This window comes from Coffea arabica, chromosome 8c, assembly GCF_036785885.1.
Source record: "Coffea arabica cultivar ET-39 chromosome 8c, Coffea Arabica ET-39 HiFi, whole genome shotgun sequence".
Taxonomy (NCBI): Eukaryota; Viridiplantae; Streptophyta; class Magnoliopsida; order Gentianales; family Rubiaceae; genus Coffea; species Coffea arabica.
Genome location: NC_092325.1, coordinates 38,941,284 through 38,953,752, shown reverse-complemented (window position 1 = coordinate 38,953,752; position 12,469 = coordinate 38,941,284). Strand labels below are relative to the sequence as shown.

At 35.2% G+C, this 12,469-nt stretch overlaps 1 protein-coding gene across 1 annotated transcript; it reads right to left on the bottom strand.

The window, feature by feature from the left end:
• Window positions 1-372: 372 nt before the first annotated feature.
• Window positions 373-4,176, bottom strand: LOC113706411 (indole-3-pyruvate monooxygenase YUCCA6). Its single transcript, XM_027228315.2, has 4 exons — window positions 2,820-4,176; window positions 1,645-1,893; window positions 880-1,002; window positions 373-733 (listed from the first exon to the last, which is right to left on the bottom strand). Exons 1-4 carry the CDS (start codon window positions 3,510-3,512, stop codon window positions 515-517), a joined length of 1,284 nt encoding a protein of 427 aa, XP_027084116.2. The 5' UTR covers window positions 3,513-4,176; the 3' UTR covers window positions 373-514.
• Between the last annotated feature and the right edge of the window lie 8,293 nt (window positions 4,177-12,469).

Here is a 12,469-nt window from a genome sequence, read left to right as displayed (position 1 = left end):
CATGCCTAGCTGTACATATGGAATACTAACAAAAAAAAAAAAAAAAATCCCAGAAAACGAAAGGAAGAAATCCCATCAGATTGTTAATAGTGTCAAATCCAAGCCGCAAGTAAACTTCTTCATCAAATGCATAACAATTTTAGTATTTCCTCACCCCCTACATTGTCATAATCAATTCCTACTAATTAGAGAATTTGGCCAATATACAAGGAAAGTATAGGTTGGTCTAGAGTGCTTAAGGTCCCCCCACAAAAACCACCAACTTTTTCGCTTTTCTGTCAATTTTGTTACCCAACCCAAGTTATGGTGCTGATGGATAAAGGGGTTTTGATGGTATACTACTTTTTTTTTTCTTTTTTTTTTTCTTTGTGTATTCTCAACCTTTTCTTTAAGTGGAGGAGCAACTTCTTGAGGTACCAACTTTTCTGCAAATGGTACCACCAAAATTCTCCAATCAGCTAATTAACTCGTCAGTCAAAGCCTCTAATGTGTCCTAACACCAAACCAAAAAAGACTATGATTGCAATGAAGAAGGACGAGCAAAGTAGGAGAAATGTTTTGATTCTGCTTTCCAACACATTTCAATGTCATCTGCAATTCTCTTAGCGTCCATTGACGCACCAAGCAAGCCACGTTTGGTGAACCCCACGGCATATAGCCCACTTTCACCTTTCCAACCATTTGGAAACGGTCTTTTTGGTAGCCCATCCTTCACTGAGAACATCTCTTTTTCCTGGGATGGAGGCAATGAATAATATAATAAGATCCCATTTCCAACTTTAAAAAAAAAAAAAAAAAAAAAAAAAATCTAGTACTTTGAACTTGCAAGAGCATCCTTAAGAATCAAGAAACAAAGTTAAAAGCAAGAGGGAAAAGTACCTTTAGCCAAGAAGGCACATTGCTTTTGTAACCAGTTGCTAGGATGATTGCATCGAATTTCTCTGTTTTTCCATTCACAAATTCTGCTGAAAGTGGCCTCAGTCTTTGAATGCCAGGACTTACCTACAACAGTAGCAATAAATTTAGCAACTTCAAATAGGTGAAGTGATATCATGACTTTCTTAATTTGGCCAAGTAAAACATGTTGATGGAAACCTATTGTTCATAATTGCTAACATTTTAAAGCGCATATATGCGCCGAAAATAGAAAGGCTGACAATTCTGTCAGTCATAATCATTCTTACTTTTGTTCTTGACACGTTGTTAACTGTAATCTTACTGTAAAAGAAAATTCTACAACATTTAACAGCTTGCCTCTGATTTGGGCATCATTCTTTTCGACACGAGCTATTGCTTTTTCAAAAGTAAAATGGGCAGGGAATGTCACAGTCATTTTGAGCAAAATTTGCCAAATTGACAGCCTACGATCACAAGAAAGAAAAAGGGGGTTTGCTGGCCCGCGTTGGTAACAATTTGTTTTGCTTGAACAAAATTGGAGAATTTTGTTTTGCTACGAATTCGCCTCATATTGCAATCATTGATTGCTAAAACAAAGTTTGTTTATGGGATCCATTCCATTCGATTCCCACAAATAAAAAGCGAGATGCAACGATTTTGCAATTAAAGTGGAAAAACAAAAGGGCAAAATAAAAAAGGTAGGTAGGATTTTTTTTCTCTCTTTTTGTTGATCATATTGACAAGTACCTTGATGTCTCCAGCCTTGATCTTGGCCAGTGTCCCAACATCCAGCACCGGTGTCTTTCCGGACAAATTCTTTAGCTGAAGCGGCCCCATTTGCGGGCGATGAAGGCCATATCTTGCGGTGTCCCCGAGCAGGAGCCTCGACACAATCAACAAGAAACCATCCACAAGACGCATGGGCAGCCACTTGAGCAACCACATGGACAGCCCGAAAGTTGATTTTCCTAGCATCTCCCTTGGTAGGACGTGCACCTAATAACATGACCATCAGCATAATCATCATCGTTAGCAGATCGAAAACTAAACAAAACCGAAAAAGTTTAGTATAGTTTTCCCTCTCCCACACATGAAAAAAGGTTGCCAAAAAGATTTGGTGGTATGTGTGTGTGCGCGTGTGGGGGGAGGGGGGGGGATGGGGGCAATAACAAATGGGGACCCTAAAAGATGAATTGGCCAGTACAAATTAGCCATGACATTCTTGAAGGGATGGTTTGTGGCTGGTTTCAGGGTGGGTGCAGATCATTACTGGATACCATATCCTAGCAAAAGGGATACCCTTTCCAGAGCCCAACAAATTATTAAGACTCAATTACTTAAATTGATCGAATATCCAATCTTCAGTTTCTGACCAATGTTCCGCATGCTTTACGATTCCAAGAAAGTGACTCATCAGGGATTTTCTGTTTACATACAAGAACCCCAAAGAACTTACTTAGTTCTATGCAGATTCTATGATTTGATACAGTTGGAATTTGATTGGACTCACAACTAAAAACAGTTGGAGGAAACACCCCTAAAAAAGGAGAACGAACTAGGGTTGCATATTATTGTTCACCTAATTTAACAAAAAGAAAATATTTGGGTTGAAATGAATCTGTTTATTCAGATTGGTAATTGAGAATTTCCTAGTGTAAATGCATAATAATATTTCAATTAAAAAATCCCAGGAAATCTCAGCTAGTTTTTTGACTTTTTCTTTATCAAAAACAGGCGGAAAGTTGAAAATGAAAAACTTTTGCTTATTAAAATGGAGATTCAATTCAAAAGCTTGAAGAGACCAAAAGGCATTAAAAAAAAAGTTGTAATGGATTTGCTTTACTTGGGAGGAACAAAAAATCAAAAGGAAAACAAAAAGAGAGGTAGAAGAATGGCTCATCAAAATCGAGTGGTGTTCTTACTGTATCTCTGACTACAAGTGTTGGACTAGCATTATGATTGCAGAGATCCAAACAAACCTCCATTCCTGAATTTCCACAGCCAACAACCAAAACCCTTTTCCCTCCGAAATCACCTCCCTTTTTATACAAACTTGTGTGCAATATATCCCCTCCGAAGTCCTTCATCCCTTCAATATCTGGCACTACAGGTTCGGCATTTTCTCCGGTGGCCACTATCAACCCCGGGCAAACATACTCAGTCTCCTCTTTCTTCAATCCCACCGTCCTTACCCGCCATAGCCCGAGAACTTGATCATACTCAGCACTCACTACAGATTGATTGAAACACGGATTAATGTCAAACTTTCTTGCATAAGCTTCCAGGTACTGAATAAACTGCTGTTTAGTTGGATAAGTTGGGAAGCCCTCTGGAAAAGGCATCAAGGGAAGCTCGCAAAATTGCTTTGGTAGGTGAAGTCTAAGGCGATCATAAGTCTTGAGCTGCCACAAAGAAGCTATGCAATGAGATCTCTCTAAAACAACACTTCGGACGCCTTTTACTTTCAGGCAAGCTGCTGCTGCTAGCCCTGATGGTCCGGCACCGACGATGATCGGTCCAGAAACACAAACACACCTGGAAGATTTCATCATCATCTTTTCATTCGGGTTGCGATCGTGTAGCCTTTTTCCTTCAATTTCCCTCAAGTAGTCCATGAAGAATCTTAACAAGTACTACACTGGCCACCAGTGGGGGAAAAACTTCGTTGTTACCAAATTAAAACTGATAAAAAGAATAAGAGAAAGAAACCAACAACTAGAACAATAACGGTAGAGCTTGCTTCCTTTATCCTCGTACTTGAGATATGACCCAGGATAAGATGAGACAAAGCAAAGATTTAGGGAGATCCATTTGGTAAAAGAAAACGTGGGATTTACGGAGAGAGGGGAGGGGAGGGTATGAAGTGATGCTTTCTATGGGAGCATAGAAAAGCAAACACTTCTCTCCTTTCTCCTTGAGAAAAATTTGGTTGTTGTTTCGATGATCAAAAAAAATAAAAATTTGGAGTTTGGAGTTATAGGGGATAACTGTATTCTATCCAGACTAGGAGTTGAGGATTTTTGAGAATATTGGGAAGTCCTTGAGAGGTGGAATGGATCAAGAAGAGTAATTCTTATCCACTTGTGAGACTGAATGAATTCTTCTAAATCTAAGTGTAGCAATAACCGGAGGGTGGAGCGCAGGGTGCGGGGCTAAATCAGCATTCATTCAACTGAAAGAGAAAGACTGAAAGGAAAAGAGGTAGTAGAGTAATCGTATATATGGTTTATATGTTGTCTAAGGCTAAACATTCCTTCTGTTCATGGGGGCAATTGAATTGAATGGAGTTCAATTGAATTCAATCTCTATATAATCAGGGGAGAGAGGGGGAGGGGGGGGGGGGCGGGGGAAGGTCAATAGATAACAGCAAGTAATGGAAGTGGGGCATATATATTAAGTGTTGTGTGTGTTTTTGTGTGTGCGTCTCAATTTATACATTTTTGTGGCATAAACAAAAACAAATTAAAGTTTTATTCCTTCAATATTTATTTATTTGTAATTAACGTCACTATGGCTGTTATGGGAGAGACCTTGAGGTGATCATTGGGTATATTTGATAAATACTAAAATAAGCAAACCTCTTTAGGCTTTAGCATAATCTTAAATTAATTAATCAGGATTAGAATTAGTTACTAAGTTAAATGGGTGCTTTCTTCTCACGACTTTGATTAAGCTATGTGATTTATGGTGTGATTTTCATTTGTCAAAGAAGGTACTGACGATTGGCAGTGCATTTGGATTGGACTCTGGCTCAAACCTATAAGTAAGTATTGTAATGAAGCTCAACTCCGCTTAGGATCATCATGAACCTTAACCAAAAAGGAGTGTAGGTGTGAGTTTAATAACATTTATGTATGAGAACATGTTTTAATTGTAGACTTTTATTGCTCTTGAAAAAGTAGGATTAGAAATGTAAAGTTACCTCAAGACTAAGTTTTGATCCAAAGATATGGAGAGAAAAGGAGAGAATTGGACAAATTTGGTAGTGTAAGTTTTACCGGCGAGAAAAGAAAAGACAAGAAATGAGGGAATCAAATAGCATACAAAGCTCTCTTTCTAAATAAAAAATCATTGAATTTTGTGAAATTTGTATGATATTAACTTCTACCAAATAATAATAATAATATTGAATGCATTTAAAACGATCTTGTTCTTTCTAAACTGACCAAGCCTTTCCAAATGATCAAAGAAACCTACCATATTTGTCTGCCTCACTGCTTACGTATTTCTGCTCTTCTCTTCTTCCATCCCAATCCAGACTTAATATGTACGTGTACATAGTTGATGTATGTATTTTGCATTGTCTTTATCCTTTAAACATGAAAATCGTCTTATTGTCATTTGCTGCTGCATCCGACATGACCTACCTTTCGTACTTCCACAAACACAATCCTGAAAAAAAAACAAACGAATAAAGAAATTTATCTTCTAGTGTTATTATTCTTTCCCGTCCCCATTTGAATACGTTCATCTGCATATTTTAGTGGCATCGATCCCAGACCAGGCCTATCACAGATAATCCTTGTGATGCATGTAATTTGGTCCTCAAAAATGAAAACTATCTCAATTATCATTTGGTGCATCCAATACAATCTCATTGTTTTTCAAGCCTAGATTTTAATCAAATAAAGGAAATGAAGACTTGTGTTCTTTCTTCTTATTTGCTTCCCCTGTTATCCAAAACAAGGCCTTGAATGTACGATATATATAGATACACATCTAATTAATGTATGTAATTCTGTCCTTAAAGGAAATTGTACTTTTCTATTCAATTTTTTTTTGTGCTTCGAAAAAGGAAGCAGATGTACTACATAGAAGGAAATTCCATCTCTCCTCAGGTTAGAGGAAGAGTTTTGAATGTAATAAGAGTTGGAATTAATCCAAGAGTAGCTTTGCTCTACTTCTCACAAATTTTGGTTTTTCTTAAAAAACTTTCAACAGTAAAAAAAAAAAAAAAGAAAAGCGAAAACAAAAAGTTGGTCCCATCAAAGAAGGGTAGTTTCAAAGAATTAAGTTTCCTTGTACAAGGTGTAAAAAGCACATACCTTGCGCCCCTGTATGACAGCAACATATGGTTTGACAGCAGAGGTGGTACGTATTGAATGAGATGCGAGTATTTAATTTCTATGTAATGGCTTAGACGATGATGCTACGATCCAATTAAGATGTTTAACTTAGATTTGGACAAAAAGAGAAGATTATGATGAGTCAATAGCAAATTTATGTGGCGACTATATGATGCAAGACCACAAAGCCAATCAGTTAGATGGATCAGAATTCTTTGAGATGAGTCATTAACAAATCAGAGAAAGAAAAACTTTTCTATCAACCAAATTCTTTTCATTAATTATCCACATTGAAACATAAAAAGAAAAAAAAAATGGTTGAGTGGTTAACTTTCTTTGGTTTTGATAGGCATTGAAGTACCACAAATTTGAGATTTTTTGAAATCTTGGGGGGTATTTCAAAAGATGGAACTTAACGGTTCTTGCATTCAACTACTGAGTGATGAAGACACTCTTGATGACAATTTTGGTTTCCAAAGGGGAAAAAATGTAGTAATTGTCAAACGTTTAATTATGGTTTCTGAAAAACAGAACAATAAAAGGCTATGACGGTTTGACAATTTAGCTTTATGTCGTGAGATATGGGCAGTAAATCCCGTAATGCATGATATGTTATCACCACAAGATGATTTGTCTTCTGGACAACGTATTAGGTCATCACTACCATTAGAACATAAAAATCGTGTTTCCATATTCGTATAAGACAATCAATTTTGTGGCTGTCCAACTGTATACAACCCAACCATGCACCACAAAGCTTCTCATCTGGGGCAAGTGTATTCTTTAACAAAAGTTTTCCAGGATAGATATGTAAAAATTCAAGTGCTTGTTGTTAAACCAAATAAGTACAAACAAGTTGTATTAAGCAGCCATTGTTGTTGAGCAGAGATTAATTAAATCCTTACAGCTCATTGTCTTCTTGCCTTCTCCTTCTCTATATTAATTATTAATAAAGAAACGATGTAGATGTGTAGAAGAAGAGAAAAAGTAGAAGGAGAATTTAGAGTAACGATTTTCTAGTTTATGCCTAATCAGAGTGTGTTAAATTGATGGAATACCACAAGCTATTTATAAATTAGGATAGAACCTTTACTGGTAAATACAAAAATCTCTAGGGTTTCCTTCTATCAAGGAAATCTTGCTATAATTCATAACTGAAAATAACTGACTAATTGATTGATTTGATTGATTAATAGATTGAATAAGATATTAATTGATAGAAGATATCAATCAATTATTAACAAATGGGAGATACTAATTAATTATTGACAAAATATCAATCAATTAATCAGAATATTAATTATTGACAAATTATTAATTAATCAAAATATCAATCACCAATCATTATCTAATGGAAGATACTAATTAATTATTAACAAAATATCAATCATTTTAAAATCAATCATGTTGATCATAATTGCCTCTAAAAAAGGCAAGTCTTACACTTGTCACCTTAGAGAGAAAGAAAGATACTGATAATTATGTTGTCTTTTGCATGGTGCAATTAAGTTCTATGAAGACCCCAAACGTATTATACAGCGAGTAGCAGGTCCGGGGTGAATCTAGGCTGTTTATGTTTTCATTTGTTTGTCGCCTTGAAGACTTTCTTATAGCCGAGGACGCCCTCATTTAGTAACTAAGTTTGAGATTTCAACATTTGAAGTCTCAAATTTTAGTCCCCTTTTACCCTCCTCGTTTCTTAAATCTCAATCCTTTCTTGCTAGAAAAAAAAATTTTTAAAAAAAACTTTCTTATATTAGTTTTAAATATCTAATTGCACACAAACTACGTGCTTTCAAAAGCGAAAACCATAAATAAGCATATGAAAAATAGGCATTGTTTATCTTGAGTTCTAAAGTGGTCTAGACCATGTAAGCTTGCTATTTGCCCCCAAGATGCTATGTCTCCCATGCAATTTTTGTTATAGGAAATGATTGATTTGTTTCAACACGAATTTAGGTTCATTTTTTAAAAGGTGAGCTATAAATAGTACATCCGGGTTATGAATGAAATTACAAAGACCAGATTTGGTCCAAACTAGAAAATCTGAAAATGCTGAATGTGATTTCTAATTAATTGCAGCCAATGCCCTTTAACCGTCTTTGAAACAGCAAGAGACTCTGCTTCCATTGTTCCTCGTTCATCTGTACGCAAAACCTATTGTTCTTCCATCATGATGATCTTGCAAACTCATGCAGGGGAAAGATCATTCGGCTTTGGGCATACCATTAATGAGTTCTTTTTTTTTTTTTTGGCTACTTAAGCAAGATATATATATATATATATATATATATATATATATATATATATATAACACTCTAGTTTATAGGTTAATTATAATTTTACCATTCAAAAGAATGAATGCATATAGTTTGACACTTTGAAAGTCCAATTTCATTGATTGCTAACTCTCAAAAAAAAAAAAAAAAATCCCCCGCTAGCTACATTTCCTATAAGAGCCTCAAATTCGATATAAGTATATATGGGGTGAAGCTAGAAAGACAAACATAGACTTTCGAAAATTAAAAAATGAGATTGGGCCATCAAGAGCCAAGAGAGTATGATAATCAGTTCATCACCAGTTTCATTACTGCAGAACTGGGAACCAGTCCACGGTATACACACAATCCTATTTCTGGCAAAACAAGGAATCCATACACAATAAACCCCTGCTAATCTTTAATTAAAGTTATAAACGATCAAGCCCTATATTTAAAATTAAGTTATTTTTAACATTGGATTAATATTTCATATGACGTGCATTTAAATCCGTCAGTGTAAAAAGAAAAAAATAAATTTACACTGGTAGTGTGCTTTAAATCTTTGGTATTCTGATCCTAATTTTAATAAGAGATATTCTTCAGTGTGCAAACCATGAGCTATAAATTGCTACCTGCAGCATGGCTGGTCAAAGAATAGTACTTGCATTTATTATACCAGATTTGTCGGTTATATACAATCTTGTTTCTAATTTTAGGAAATCCAACCCTTGTATTAATTGTTTGGAAATGTAGTTAAATCACAAAAGTGACACAAATCGAATGATTTTGGCCGCGTTTTTGGATGGTAAATTATGTGTATTAACAAGCCCACAGGTAAAATCAGGGCAGTTATTTTATCAAGTTGGAAAGACAAATTTTGCAGATTAAGGAGAGTTTATGGATAGTTTAAGCAGAAGGCTCTTGATACCATGTTAAAAGAAATATTTGGGAGAGAAAAGTTTATTGAATCCATAATTTCTACAACAATATAGTGCCTAGGCATACAGAATGAATCTAGACTAATATTATACAATGTAAGTCCCTTATTATGATTCTAATTGATGCTAATTAATACAAGATAATATCCTAATTTGTGATCCTAACTGATGCTAATATTATTTACAGTAACAAAGCTAAAACTGGACAGCATTCTCTCTCCTTTTTGATTTATTTTTCTTTTCTTTGTTTTCTTGAATTTCTGGGAATTTTTGTATAACTCCATCTTTAGCTTGGTGATGCATGCAACTTTCTTTTGGCCCATAACTTTTTTTTTTTTCCATGTTCGACTCAGTGTTTCTGAAATTAATGAATTTCTTCCTGCCTATAAACAGATAAATTACGTGCAAATCTTGCCTTTCTCCACAAACAACATCTGAAGAAGGGGATATTTAAGATGATCAACTAAGCTAATTGATCATCTGACAAAATTTTCGTTACGCCTAATATTCAATTCTATGAAAGGAGTTTTCTGGTGGACGATTCCTAAATCCTTTCTTCGGCATTCTGAGGATCTTATTTGTCAATCTCTGGAGGCATTGAACAAATGCCAGCTACCATAATTAATTCACTGTTGCCACCAGATATGGAATACAGGGATAGTGCTTGCTCATGAAATTATGTATTTTGAACACAAATCTGAGTGAACGTTGCGTCGATTTATGCCATCTTTTTTTTCTTTTTATACATAGAAATCATCATTTGATTTATAAGATCTGCACTGGTAGTAATACATAGACGAAGACGTAAGTCCAGGCTCGTGGGATTTGTTAGTTTAGAAATTGAGCCTCAAATAACTTCAAATTCTTCATGGCCAAGATTGTAATTGTATCACCAAAAACAGTAAAGTTTAATAAATTCCGTATTGTATTTGAGTTTGATTTCGTTGTCTTTTTCCTTTTCTTTCTGAAGTAAGAACATAATTATTTGAGTTTGATTTCGTTGTCATTGTAGTTGAATTCAAACAAGTTTTTATTAGCTGAACTCAAAATGAACTCAAACTCTTGAATAACCAAAGAAAAGGTAATATTACAATACTTCGAAATGCTACACCTCATTTCATTCCACTGCACCAATAATCAACGATAAGATGATGCATCGTCATCAGAAAATGCAGAAACAATGAGAAAACATGTCACAAGAAAAATAAACCGTGTTCAACATTAGCGCTTATGATAGGGAGAAATGCCTCGAGAGAGTCCACCAAGGAGTCCAATATGTAAGTCAAGAATCCAACTCTAACCCAAAAACTTATGCTATTAGATTTCGACGCCTTACTTATATATTAACCGTTCTTTCTCTCCCTCTCTCTGTCTCTCTCTCGGATCAACGTGGAACATAATTCTTTACTCGTGAACCTAACAAATCTACTCCTTCATGAGTAACCCCTTACATTAAATTCAAATTTACAAGTCCTTCTTCGAGTCCACTCTAATATTCAATGTAAGCTCACCTTATCACCTAAGGTTACATCTTCTCCCAATCATAGATCCACTCTTCTTCAACATCCAAACTGTATTCTGGACCCTTGCCAACCCTTTGGTTCCTTGGTCTAAACCCAACCGGACCCCCTACCAAACCCATGACATACCTGATCCAACACTAGTCAAACTCCTTAGCACTTTGGCACTTCGGTTCACCATCAAAAAGAGAATTTTCACCGATTCAACTCTGAGAAGAATCTACTTGCTCATAAGTAACCCGGTCTCGCAACTTGAAACTCTGATACTAATTTGATAAAAGAAAAGTTTCGAGAGAATCCACCAAAGACCCCAATACGTAAGTTAGAAATCCAACTCTGACCCAAAATCTTAAACCATTAGGTTTTGAACCCTTACTTACATATTAACCGCTCTTTCTCTCTCTCGTACCAATGTGGAACATAATTCTTTACTCATGAACCAAACAACTTATTCAAGACAGAAGAAGAAAAAATGTTAAGACATCAATTCTCTGAAGTAAGTATAAATAATTGGTTGGGTGGCTGCTTAAATTAACTCTACGTTTTTTGTCTTTTTACCAAATTAGAAAAGAAAACCAACTGTAATTGTCCCTCCACATTAGCCCTCTTATCATGGACTCCAATATGGAGAGTCTTCATGCATGTGTGTTGGTGGCAAGTAGGGTAATACAAACTTGTACTGGTTTGAACTTTGTCCAATCCCCTTGCTAGTAAGTTATACCACTGTGTCCTTTTTGTGCCTCGCCATTCATGGGGATATATGGTGGCAATGTTGGACACCACCTTATTTCAAAGATTAGGTTATGAATGAAATGACCAATACACTTTCAATGATTGGTAAAGATATTCGAAATGGCTTAATGATTCATATGCACACTTTTAGCTAGCTATTATTTAAAGCTCTTTGAGCAAATAATATGTACTTGGCCAACCAGCTTTTGCAAGAGCCACATTATTGTTTCAGATTGTCATAAACAGTGAAAGCTAGTTTGGTTTTGATGATGCGCGCATGCATATTCCTTTCTTTAAATATCCACCAAAAATTTTGGAACTTTGAAAAGCTTTCCTTTTTTTAAATGACCAACAATTAATCTATTTCATTTTTCTTTTCTATATCGAATCATCTTTGTGTCATTTCAACCGGGTGTGGCTGAAGGAAAAAAAAAAAAATGCATAGCCACTAAGAGAGATTTAAATTCCCTCTCTAGGCTGTTGGTTAAGGGTTAAAACCCCAAGGTAACCCCACACCTTGCATTTGAAAAAAAAAAAAATTCCAGAATTGACATATAATCCTAGGTCAAATTTTTCTAAATAATTTCTTGCTAACTTGGCGGAAAATTTTTTCTCTTTAAAGTTTTTCTAGACAAACAAATATCGCTAACATCACAAGAAAGTTATACTTTCCTTTGACCTGAAATTTGTGATTTAGTTTTGCCCAACCAATTAACGAGTATCCAAATAGACACCTGTTAATCAAACCGTTACTTTCAAGTATCTCAAAATTGGTATTAGCTTACATGAAAAGAAATCATTTCAAATATCCTGTCTCTTTGTTTTTCTCAAAAAAGTTGACTTATTTCCCAAAAGACCAACTTTTTTCCCAAATCTTTGTAGATTCTAAGAGCAATTCAAAGAAAATATCTTTTCAGTGATTTACAATAAACGATTTCCCTCCATAAGTTCATAATTCCATTCTAAAACTAATTCTATTGGAGGAGGTTTACGAATTCTATTCCTGAACTAAAACATCAAAGTCAACAGTACAGGAACAACTCCAAAAGTTGTTG

Coding starts and splice junctions, on each gene's coding strand:
- LOC113706411 (XM_027228315.2), bottom strand. CDS start 3,512: ATGGACTACTTGAGGGAAATTGAAGGAAAAAGGCTACACGATCGCAAC. Junction 1,894..2,819: donor CACTTGTAGTCAGAGATACA/GTAAGAACACCA, acceptor TCATGTTATTAG/GTGCACGTCCTACCAAGGGA. Junction 734..879: donor ATGTGCCTTCTTGGCTAAAG/GTACTTTTCCCT, acceptor CCTCCATCCCAG/GAAAAAGAGATGTTCTCAGT.